Source organism: Semicossyphus pulcher, unplaced genomic scaffold (assembly GCF_022749685.1).
Source record: "Semicossyphus pulcher isolate SPU_LCO1_2020_fin unplaced genomic scaffold, fSemPul1.0.p SCAF_22, whole genome shotgun sequence".
NCBI classification, from domain to species: domain Eukaryota; kingdom Metazoa; phylum Chordata; class Actinopteri; order Labriformes; family Labridae; genus Semicossyphus; species Semicossyphus pulcher.
This window is the reverse complement of record NW_027211696.1, coordinates 11,065,997-11,078,254: the sequence shown is the minus strand read 5'-3', so window position 1 is coordinate 11,078,254 and position 12,258 is coordinate 11,065,997. Positions and strand designations below refer to the sequence as shown.

Below are 12,258 nucleotides of genomic sequence, written 5' to 3'. Positions count from 1 at the left end.
CCGCACAGAAAGTTTCGTATGTATGAGGAGCCCAGCGCTCCATAATGTCCATCATTATAAATCATTATAGATTTCAGATTGTGGCTCCTTGCTGTATCTCGGCTGACCTTCTCACGACGGTCATCACTATGACTGCACGAGATCTTGCACCCTAAGGACCTTTGCGTTTCACTATGCGGCAGCATGAGCTCTCAATGGCTCATTAGTCGTGGGTGAGATAAACGCCTCGTCAGCATGGCGACCACTTGTGCTCATTTCAACATGCCTGCTGTCTGCGCAGATAAGGCATGGCATTCTGTGCTCTTATCTCTCGGTCTGTCTGCCCGTGGTGTAGCCTGCATGGGTCTGCACAAACGCAGGAAGCGTACCTGTGTGTTAGGATAGAACTGGGAGGGGAAACTCTTGGTGGGGCAGCTGACTCACCTTGGACTTTATGTCTAAGGTGGTCGAGAGAAACTTCTTGGATGGCTTCCGATCCATGGTCCTCTTTTCGCTGAAACTTCCTTCAGTGGTGCTTTTAATTGAAGAGGGTGCTGAACACAGGGTAGAATCCACTTGTTGATCAGTCCCTTTAATGTTGAACAAAATGTTCTCAGCTGAAAACACTTCTCATGTTTTCACACAATCGAAGAGCCATGGTTTAAACTTTAGGCCCTGAGGAAGCTCCAACAAACTCCTGAGAATGTTAATGCGTTTTTTACCATGTACTTCAACTACATACCATCTTTCTGCATGAACATACTTCCCTTTCTAAAGTGGACGTTGCTTCACAGTGCGCAACAGAGCGTTGCATAACGGCAGAACCTCTTGAAGCACTGGGTGGGTAGTTTTCCTGTTGATTCAGGTGCCACACCGGTCAATCTGTATTTAAAGAGCTGAAATCTCCCTCTGATGTCTGCATGTGCGTGCATAGTGTATGTGTGTATGTTTGACGTGACGAGACTATCCTCGCCGGATTTGGACGCTGGATTTTTTTCATTTGCTCGTATTTCTGTGATATGTCAGAAAGCAGAACGTGCGACTCAGAAGTAAAAGCCCTGAGACATCTGACAGATTATTTTAATCTGCTCAAACGCTGTAACTACAACAAATCCAACAGTCAAACTCGGGATACTTAATAATCTTTCGGCGGATGCCGGAGGGAATAAAGTTACACTTGTCAAACAGCTCTCCCCGGTACAGACACTTCCATTAGTTAAATTGTGAAAATGAAATCATAAACTCAAAGCCAGACATGGATTTCTCTTGGAGATAATTCAAACCTTTATGTTCATGGAGGCCCATTTTCTTGTCACCGAATGAATTAAAACATTCTGTTCTTGATGCCAACGGAATATTTGCTTGTTGTTTGGTGTCGAAGCATTAAAAGACGACTGAAAGCCTCTCCCCTCTGGGTTGCCGTGGCTCGTTGTTTGGATCATAATGGATCATCGATCGTACCCTTGACTTCGCTCGCTTTAAATATGTTTAAAAAAATATAATACCACAGCCTTCATTAGTATGCCGCCCTCGTATCGGAAACCATTAATATTTGCTGGCAAAAATCAGTCAAGAAAAACGAGCTAATCTCTGTTGGTTCTACACCAAGCATATGTTGTGCAAAGCTACATTAATCTTGAATGATTGGGAGCAACCGGCGTGCAATGAATCTCTAACGCTTCAATCTGCTTTGGCTTGCTCGCAGTTAGCATGAAACTTGCTAAATTAGTCTGTCTATCCACCAATTAACACTCAGATGATTAATTGTGTTTTGCTAGTGCTCTTTTAGTGTATTTAGGGGGGAAAGTAAGCACATGAGCGAGTGGAAAAGGCGGACTTCACACGGTAACGGATAGCGTCTGAGTATAACAGATCACCTGAATGTATCAGAATAAAAATGATGGTACATTTTTATATTTTTCAAAGAACCACAAAGACTACAGGACGGCTAAATACGAGCAGCCGACAGGGCATAAAGAGACGGAGGAAGTGAGCCATAGACCTTACATACGCCACCGTCTGACTTGTTGTTCCGCCGGCTTCCGACAACGACGAGACGACGGACGAATGGCTCCCCGAGGTGTAAACAGAGCTAGTGTGAAGACAGGCTGTCTCCAAGACCCGCTATCACATCCTCAGTTCCTCTTCGACAATCAAGGGACGCGAGACTTGGCACACGCGAAAAAAGTCTTCGGCCATTAAACTGACGAGACTTATCAGCAATTTTTTAAGAAGAATTTTGTGACTTCTGGAGAAGGGAGGTGAGATGGTCAGGAAGCCGGTGTGTGTGGTGTGTAGTAATGCAGGGTTGAGAGGCCAGGGGACAGTGCGGGCCCCTGCAGAGCACTGATAAGAGCTTGTTTACCTTCCTGTGGATGGTCAGGCCTCAATCTGCAGCTGCGGAAACGCCGGGACAATAGGTGTGTGTGTATGTGTGTGGAGTTGAGAGAGAGACTTGAAGCTCCCCCTTTCCCTCTCCGACAAACTCCGATAGGACTTCTGACCCCTCCCTCCCGCCATACCTCCGCCTTCCCCCCATCATGACTCCGCCATCCGACCCTGGACACAAACAGTTTACTCTACCCCCGACGGAACGAGGGAGACAGTTGGTCTTGACGTCGTCTGCTGTCAGGGCTTCCCCTCCTTTTTTCTTTTTTTTCTGTCAAGCCCTACAAGTCTGCATCTAAACTCCAGACAAGTAGCCGCACTCTTCCTCACAGTGACTTACAATGAGGGGAGGCATGAAGTCAGGGCATGAAATCAAGCCTGCCCGCTTGCTCGCCTCAGGTGAGTGAAAAGGCAGCTAGTTATTGGACCGCCGGTACTCAATCCCTTGAATCTAAATCAACATTTAGTTAAGGGTTAGATGGAAATTTAAATTCAAGGGCTTCACACAACCTGTCAGTTCTCAGCAGTGTCCACATCACGGAGGCTCAAAATTGAAGCAACAGTGTTTCAAACAGGCAGGTAGAGCTTTAGATCTGTAATTTGGCAGCAGAAGTAGCAAGCTAACGTAAACAGCACTAGCAGTAGCGCTAACAGCAAACCTCATCCCCAAAGTCTTGTAAAACACTGTAAATATGGAAAACTCTCAGCAAAAAACCTCCACAACAAATGATTAAGCTGACTCCATCAAATATAATATCGTAGTACTTTGATTTTCCATGAAGAAATGCTCTTTTCCCAAACAGTGACTTCCTGTTGGCAGGATTCAGGCTTCCTCTGTGGTGGCAGCACGTCTGTCACTTTTTGAAATATAACTGAGGCATTTTTTCTTTTATTATTTGCTGAGCAAACAGATGCCGACACCCAAAAATATGTTTAAAAGAAGAAGTGATAATCTAGTGAGTCACATGTACAGTAACAGATAATAACCTGTCGTACTTTTTGTTGGCACTTCTGCTTTTTGTACAGACAGTCAGGAGCCATTGTGTGCCATTTACAGGACATTTGACGCGGCAATTTTTGTGCTGATTGTGATCAATTGCATCAAAAACTGTACATTTTAAGCTACATTTCTCAGGCTCAGCTCGAGACTGCACTATACTTAATCAGGCTAAACCCTCATTATCCATGCTTTGCTCTACATCAATTGGCCACATTTTCCTGTCGCCATGTTTAGGGTTGGAAGCACAATTATGTTATAATTATGGACAAAATATCATTGTCCTGACTTGTGCAATACAATGACCATATCGTATCTTACAAATATAGGGCGCTCTTAACAGATTTCCCTGCCATTTTGACTCACCGTGTCACTGCTTAAAGACGTCATCTCCAGGATCTCAGGTTGGTTCTCTTTGGCGGCACCAATGGCGATAAATGGTAACTGCGGGATTGCACACTTGCCAGTGCTGCATGTGTGACGTCCACGGTTGGCTCCGGTTGTAACGGTTGATCGCTGACGGTCGCTTTCCTTTTTAGACTGCCTCCATCATCAGTTGTATCTGTAGTCATCGGTCTTTTCTTTGTTTGTTCAGATTACCATTTACCGACTACACTTGCAGAGACTGAAAAAGGAGCTTAGCTCCGCCTACCCTCTCTGGGTGGCGCTGTTTGTGATTTCTTCGCCGCAGACACCCAGTCTATAATACTGTAAATGCAAAGGCTTTCATCAGTGGGCCATAGGCTCAATCACCATTGCGTTACCTCATTCGGCGGTAGATAGTGACTTAACAGACATTTGAGGTTAACTTCAACAGAAATTAATGGGCGGAAGAAGTTAATCGGATATCGTGATGTATCATTATATGACTGTCTTGCAATCTATCAGTTATCGCTGTATCGTGATGTTGTTATCGTGGGTCTCGTATCGCGTATTGTATCGTATCGTGAGTTGCCTTGCGATTCCCACTCCCACTTGTTATGATGTTATACTATTTTGTTCCAGGTTGTCAGGGGAATAAACATGTGGAACGTGACAAATCATTAGCATTTGGACGCTTCTAAATTAATCAGCAACTGAAACGACAACGAGTAGTGAAAATCCAGAGGGCCATATTTTAAGCCCATATTGGATTACCCATTAGCGATATTATTATGGTTAGCTACGGAGTGACTGAATGCTAACATTACTGTTTGATAGTGTCTTACATTACAATAAGAAAGGATCAAAATGTGTAGCTAATGGTAATGTTTGCTAGGAAGTGGTAACATAAACTGTTGTTACCTTGTGAGTCATCAAATGTTGTTTTAACCAAAATATGTCCCAAACTAAAACCAGCAAAACACGCAATGTTGTGCTAATCTTGAAGGCCGATAGCCTGATGGAGTCAGAAGATAGTTAACGTCAATCTGATCCTGACATGCCCTAAAATGGTCACAGTCGTGGTTCCATCTTAACGGTACTATGCTCAATTGAACACATGCAAACACAAGCAGATGTCTGTGATTTGGTGAACCCCGTCTCCTGTCGTCTTTCTTTCTGGAATGCCCTGAGGGTTCAGAAAGAACAAGCAGATAACGTGTGAAGTCACCAGATGGGAACTTTTGTTCTCCTCGTTAGGTGGCAGGCTCCAGGGTGCTGCAGAAAAACCAGGAGACTTGCCGAGGGCAATTTAAAGTGCATCATACTGTTAGTTGTTCATCACTCTCAGATATTGGCACAGTCTACAAAAATGGGTTTTCTCCAAAGGCTGCTTCAGTAACAGCAAATTGGCTGTTATCGATTCTGGCTGCGGACTCGTTGGTCTTAATTTTACGAGCATTCGATCAGTTTGCTATTATATGTTTTAATATGTTTCTAGTTAAATAAAAGCACCTTTTAAGTCTTGCAATTTGGCTGGTGTTAATAAGGTAATTAGCTTAGAAGTCTATACAGGCTTACAAATCCATTGACACCCATTCAATATGATGTGTAAGTGGAGTTTTCATTAAGAATTAGATCAAACTTTGAGATTATTACAGATTAAAAGCACTTATCATGATAAGAGCCCATTTTCTGTCCCTCCTAATGTTCCCTAATGTTTACTACTCACATCCCCCCGTCATACCTAGCATCTAAATGGAAATCACCAGCATCCATAAACATGTCTTCTCATGGAATGGGAAATGGAGGGGACTGATATAAGTAGATAAAAAGGACAGGGAATGGAATGGCTCTTCTATACCTCATTTACCAGCAAACCGCTTAGCGAAGCCATTGGCATTTCCGGGGTCAAGAGGGCAAAATGAATGTTCTTCATATCCTATGGTGACTCGTAAAAAAAAAAAAAAAAAAGGAGAACAGTGACACAGGCATGTGCACACACACAAACACACACGGTCACAAAGTCTTAACGCAGTCTGTGTGATTTATACCAGAACCTCTCGGGCGACAGTCATGGGCCGTTGACTCCGTCACCGCCGAACAAGAGAGAAATAACTTTATGGATGTGGGTATTGAGCAACAGACATTAACACAGAGGGCCAGAATAACAGGAAACCAGCCTTGACCTCTGGGGTGAGGGAGGGAGAGAGGGATGGTGGAGCAGCGTGGATGGCTCTCCATCTTGTTTGTCAGGAAAGCTGCAGCCCAGAGCCGAGCAGAGTAGATGTTGTTACGTGATTTAATGACACAGCTCCCTTGAAACCCCCCAATTAGAGCCCAATGTGGTGCTCCAACAGAAAAGGCAGAAAAGTAAGATTTTCATGGGACAAAAGACGTGTAATTTCCAAAATTTTCTTCAATACGCCGCATCTGAGATATTATGTGGGACAAGCTAACTCTAAAAATGACTGTGATCCTTTCAAGTGAATTAAAATAATATCTCCACAATGGATTTTTCCATTAGCGATATTATGGGTCAGAGATGTTATGAACAAATAAATGAATTGAACGAATGAATAAGAGTCCGTAATACCAGGCCAATTTCATTGTGGGTGCAACAAAAGCAGAAGAAAAAAAGCTGCTTGTGTAACATGTTCTCGCTCCCTCCTTTTTCTTTCCAGCGCATTCATCACTTTCTATCCCATTTTATCTCTATCTCTGTCCATTCTCCTCCGCTGCTCGCGATGACATTGCCTCGACCAAGGTCTTTGATTAGTGCCGCTTCTAAATAAAGCACATCCTGTTGACCTTCCAAACTTTGTAATTTCCTATTAACCCTTTCCTCTCTTCTCCTCTTCCCTTTTCTCGTCTCACTCGTTTTCACAGCACATCTCCTCTCTGAGGGATTACGGCCCGCTGGGTAAACACACCAAATATATCATAAAAGTCAGTGGAGCGGTATGTCATGCAGCATTTGCTTACTAAATTAGTTGTGTCTGGTGTGATATCACTCTCACTCGCTTATGCTTCAGCACCAGCTGTTTGAGGGGTGATTGAGGCATGCACAGGGATGCTTAGGCTTTTATTGCTTATATTCATCTTACTGTAGATATGCTTATCAAATATTAGGGTGCATTACAGAGTTAGCAGTTTTGACTAATGCCCTGAGGGTATGAAATATCATACGATTCAAAAAGGTGCATTAATACCAAAAGGATTAAATATTCGGTTTTCATGTAAACATTTTTTCTGTAGCTCTACATTTGCATACTTATGCATTGAGATTAAAATCTGTGAGCGTTTGTTGACTTGTACTTCCTGTACAAGCCTGTGAATTCAGACACAGCTTTGCGACTCACTTCTGTGTTCCATTGGAAACCAGGTCCAGGGCAATATGGCAGCTTCAGCTTATATGAAATGTTGCACTGATTAAAATGCATTCAGAGTTAGGGCCTGTGTCCACTAACGGTGCTTTTTTGCGCTTGCAGCACCCTCGACGTCTGCTGTTTTTTCTCTCCCAGTTGAAAATAGTTCAAGTTTTGGAACAATATTAATGTCACTTCTCCCTCACCGACCAATCGAAATCAAGAAGGGTGGCTGAGGTGAAGCTGATTCTTTCGAGGTGTTTCAGGTGTAGATCTGCTGCTAATGCTAGGACACCATTCCTTTCCATTGTTTTTGCGTTTTCGACAAATTTCCTTCGATAAAAGCAACTATTAAGCATTCGGAGCAATTTATAACACACTTAACTATCACTACCGAGGGAAGCGGAAGTGCCGCCAGACAACTTTGGTAACCTAGCAACAATAAGCACCAGTGAGAAGCGCTCTGAAATTGAGGTTGTGGGTGCTGACAGCGCAAAAAACGGCGTTAGTGGACACAGACCCTCAAGACGCTTCCAGAGAGACTAGTGTTTAAAAACACAACTTAATGAAATATACACAACCCCGACTTTAATCCAGATTTGGTCCAGCTAAGTGGACTAGCTGACTGGCCAACTGAGCTAGCTTACTAGCTAACAGCTGCTGCTTTTGATGTCCTCCCTGCTGTTGTGGCTCAACTCTTTCTGAGTTAGCTTTATTTGCTGCTAAGGTCTCCACTAACTGCTGCTAATAGTAAATAACGTGTTTTTACACAGAAGCCAGTGAAGTCAGGTCCCCAGTAACACTGGGACTTAATTTCCAAGCTACTCTAGCTGCCATGTTTTGCTGAACCACTTCAGCTTGTAGCTAAAAGGAATCACTTGAACATTTGAGTTTATTGGCAACAAATTTATGTCTGCAAAAGACCAATTTAAAGCTAAAGTTACGGTTACAGATACCAAACCCTGTTTTCAACTTAATCCAGATCAAAGACCATGATCAACATGGTGGTTTATACCAAGATTGGCATGCCAAAAAAGTCGCATAATGCCCCAGCCCGATCCTTTTATCTCTAATCAGTGAAAGGTGGGAGATGGGCCAGGAAAGACATCCTTGATTGAGTTAGAAAAGACATCTGACCCTTCTCGCTCTATCCCCCACTGTTCTTCTGAGGAAAGAGGAAGTTTGCTCAAGAATGTTTTGTCCCCGCCAGCTTCAGACAGGTTAGAGGGAGCCAGTGCACGCGCATATTCACTCTAATCTCACACAAAAAGTACACACACACATTGCCCAGGTCAAACACCAAGCGTTTATACCCAACCTCATCCATGACCGCACAGCCTTGGCTTGATTAATTCTGCCTCCAGAGACACGGATCCCCAGGTTAAACAGCAGGCTCACAGCAGAGAGCAGAGCGAGCAGGCGTGATGGATGACTGCAGCTCTGTATCCTGACACGTCTGATAAACGTGAACCCACAGATTCGTTTTTAAACAATGTAGTCCTACCCACACATTTAACATCCATACTCTGAGACCAGGGGAAAGCTTTCACAATGACTAATACCAAATTTAGCTCCTTTCAGACAAGGTATCTGTAACATAGCTGGGTTCATCTATCTCCTAAATAATGGATTTCTTTTGCCGCCGCACATATAGGTCTTCATTTATGTGCAAATTTAGCGTCTTCGTAATCCTGCATTACCTGTCTTATGACACAGAAGACGAGCTAATGCCGGAGTTTGCTGTCAACGTTGGAGGCGAGAGATTATGTGCGCTGATGCTGGCCTAACATTTGCACTTGATTCCTTTTCAGCCTCAAGTCAGACATGTGATCTGACGAAGGTTAACGACAACCCATGGGTCTATGTGAGCGAGATGCGAATTGGCTGTTGGACCAGCTTCATCACGGAGAACAACACAGAGGTCCACATCCTTAATCTGAACTTTGGCGTCAGGGTAAGCATGTCAAGGTTGTGCTAATGAGATGCTGAGCACTCGGGCTAATTATGTAAATGTGCAAATCTGCGAGACTGGGAGTGAAATGTAAGATGCTAGTTAAAACACACGACTGTAATGGGAACCAAAACCTTTTTCTTACTGCTTAAAATGTACAGTAGCAACACTAAAGCTGCTGTCAAGGTGCTTATCATTCAAATCCAATACCATGGCCTGTCATGGGTTTGTTATCACCTGATAATTTATCATCCTTTTCAGTGGAAAGCACAATGTCAAGTCACACCTACGAAGCATTGCACACATGCGCATCTTGTATGCATTTCTAACATGTCAGATCATAAAACATGTCCTTCATTGTTACAAACACAGGAGACGGTCTGAATTCAATTTTACTTCACACTGGCTGGAGCCTCTGCCAGATTGCATGTAACAGCATTAAAACAGCAAAGCCAACTACGGAAGTTGATTTATGTGAGGGAGATTACATCGCAGTTCGCTGTGATGAACTGTGGTAAACACAAGGGTGACACAAGGCTTAAAATAACAATTTTTATGGAGTAGAATGAGTTGCTTTCAGCGCACAGCTTTGCCCTGAAGCTGTGGCGTTACATTTCTGTTCATGCACAGGTTAACCAAAAGAAAAACAGCATGTTAATCAGTCAGCTTTAGAGGTGTTGATGTTTGTTCTGGAAAGAGCAAGAGCTAGCTTTTAGCTGCTGCCTCCAGTTTTTATGCCTTTTTATCCTGGCATTGCCTGACCAATTTGCAGATGTGGATTAGTCTGGAACCTTTCAGTTCATTTTTGATTTTCAAAGTGCTTTATCAGCAGACTAAAAGCAAAATGCATCTTTCAAAAAGTGTCACCTATGGCAGCCTACTAAGCTAGGAAGGTAGTTATATTCTGGTTTCTGCATATCCGTGTAAGCATCTAAAATGGGCTGTATTGCATGTTATGATTTCATCACCTCAAATTGCCCATGTCCTGCTTTGTTCAAAGAGTGTGCACCTGAAACAACAATAGCAATTGTCTTCTGTTTTAACACTCCTGGTTAATATTGCTAGGTCTAATTAAACAGTAGCCTGACTTAGCATTGCTGCTCCGCTTCACCAACAATAACTTTAAATAAGCTACCTACTTGTTTTGTGTTTAAATTTCTTGGCGAAGAGGGAAACCGTTGACAACACACATCTACTGTATATGCCTGTAAGAGCTGAAACAACATGGACGGACCTGGCAGAGTTCTCCTCCGTATACACTCAGGCTAATAACACGATGGAGCAGGTTGGTAGGCAGGTGAGAGGAGAGGTCAAAACTCCAGCAACACTTGCTTTTTGTCGGACCAGCTCGCTTGCAGTTTTGACCTCTTCAGACTTTTGCTTCTCTGTGCAACTTGGAGGTGGGTGAAGTTGTGCTAGAAAAAAAAAACCCCACTCTGTTTGGCCAGGTGAATGAGGTGAGTTAGGAAACTCGACAAAGTTTGTCTGCAGGCAGGGGAAAAAGGCAGATTGTGAATAACAGCAAAAATAAAACTATCCAGCACTAAAAAATAAAGTAGTCCTTTTATTAGTGGACATATAAATAATAAATAAGAGCACTGCTTTATATTTGAGTCACCGCTACTTGGCACATCATCCATCAGGCTTGTGTTATACAGATTTAGAATGGCCTAATGAGAAGTGCACGACATAGAGATTAATCAGATAAGCTACAACCAGAAGAGGTAAGAAAGAAGTGCAAACAATATAAGATATTTTTTGTATGATTTTGTTTGTAAATAATAAATGGCCTTAAGTGATGTCACTTGGGTCCTTTTTGATCAGGACTCAGGACGACAAAATCTTGGGGTCTGCACCTGGAAAGAAGTCGACCTTTGTCGCACGCTTGAGAGGCTAAAGGCTACATTAGCAGCAGCTTAGCACAAGTGAATCTCTGCCTGAATCATAGGCAGCTGAGTTGCATTGTGGGTAATGTAGGGGCAGTATTTTGTCAATAAACTTGACTACAAAAGATAATACTTCAGCTGCATCGCTTTTCATCTTATTATGTTTTTGGCTGACCTCCGGGGTCAGCCCTACACACGGGTCTGTATGTGACCCAACTGACTGACGGTACTTTCAGAGACGTAGAGAGGGAGAGTTGCGACATCACAATGGCAGATCATGGTGCATATCGGACCTCCACTGGTGCGACTCTCTGTCTACACGGCTCTGGATACTTTATTCAGGGAGTAGGCGGGGCTGCTCCTCCGCTGCACGTCTGCAGTCCTCACCTGCGTCCGCAGCGCGCACCTGCTTTCAAACACGTCGTCATCGGCCTCATAAGGACAGTCCTTGTAACACATTGCCCACAAAAGCGCACACTGACCTGATGCGGTCAGCTACATACCAGGTTTTAACCAAGTCTTGTTGACTATTTTATAATTGTCCATCGGGAGTGTAAATATATTTTAGGTCTTATTTTTTATTCTATTTTAGTTGATGTTGTTGTTTTACAAATTCAAATCCCTAGCTTTAATAAGCCCAGAAAACAACCCCATGTTGAACATGTTACAGCCAAACAACTAACTAAACCGTAACAGATGCCTGACAAAGGATTTTTTCCCAACATGCAACAGCTTGTTGACACACTGAACAGTCTTCTACAACAACCCAGCTCTGTAAGCCAACCATGTGTTCAAAGAATTCCCCTCTCCAGCTGAACAACACCCACCATAATTGCAGATGCACAGTGTATAAGGTCGTTTTCATTGTTAAAACTTTTAGCTTTGGGGAACGACACTGGAAAATAACTCCAGAAAACTTTTAATCTTTATGTTGTTATTGCCGTGCCAGGCTCCATTTTTCACTGTCCAGCATTGTCGGTCAGCTCACATTAGTCATTTCTTTATCAGCACGCTCTGTTTGTTTGCTTCTTCTGTTTGTTCTCACTTAGAGTTCTTTGTGTAGTTCTTTCACATAGCTCGTGTTAAGCAAGTGCTGTTTACTCATTGTCTCTTTTTATTTTTCACACTGTTGGGCACGCTTTCTCATTTGGTGTTGATTATGAGCAGGGAAGCAGATGTGCTGTAGGCCATCACAGGATGGTGCAACACAATGGCTGCCTGAATCTGTCCCCTCCATAAATCTTTCAGCTTTCTCTTAGGAAAGTTACAGAGAATCCTGTCAGAGCTTTTCTCTCTTAAGGGAGCCTTCACCAGAAAGTTATGCTGAGC

The 12,258-nt window shown here is 43.2% G+C and overlaps 1 protein-coding gene across 2 annotated transcripts in view; it reads left to right on the top strand.

The window, feature by feature from the left end:
- Positions 1-12,258, top strand: part of eng (endoglin) — a 48,976-nt gene that overhangs the window by 8,701 nt on the left and 28,017 nt on the right. For both annotated transcript variants that reach the window (XM_069673594.1, XM_069673593.1), the window contains exon 3: positions 8,904-9,046. In XM_069673594.1, the coding sequence (XP_069529695.1) occupies positions 8,904-9,046 (143 nt within the window). The remainder of the gene's footprint in view (positions 1-8,903; positions 9,047-12,258) is intronic.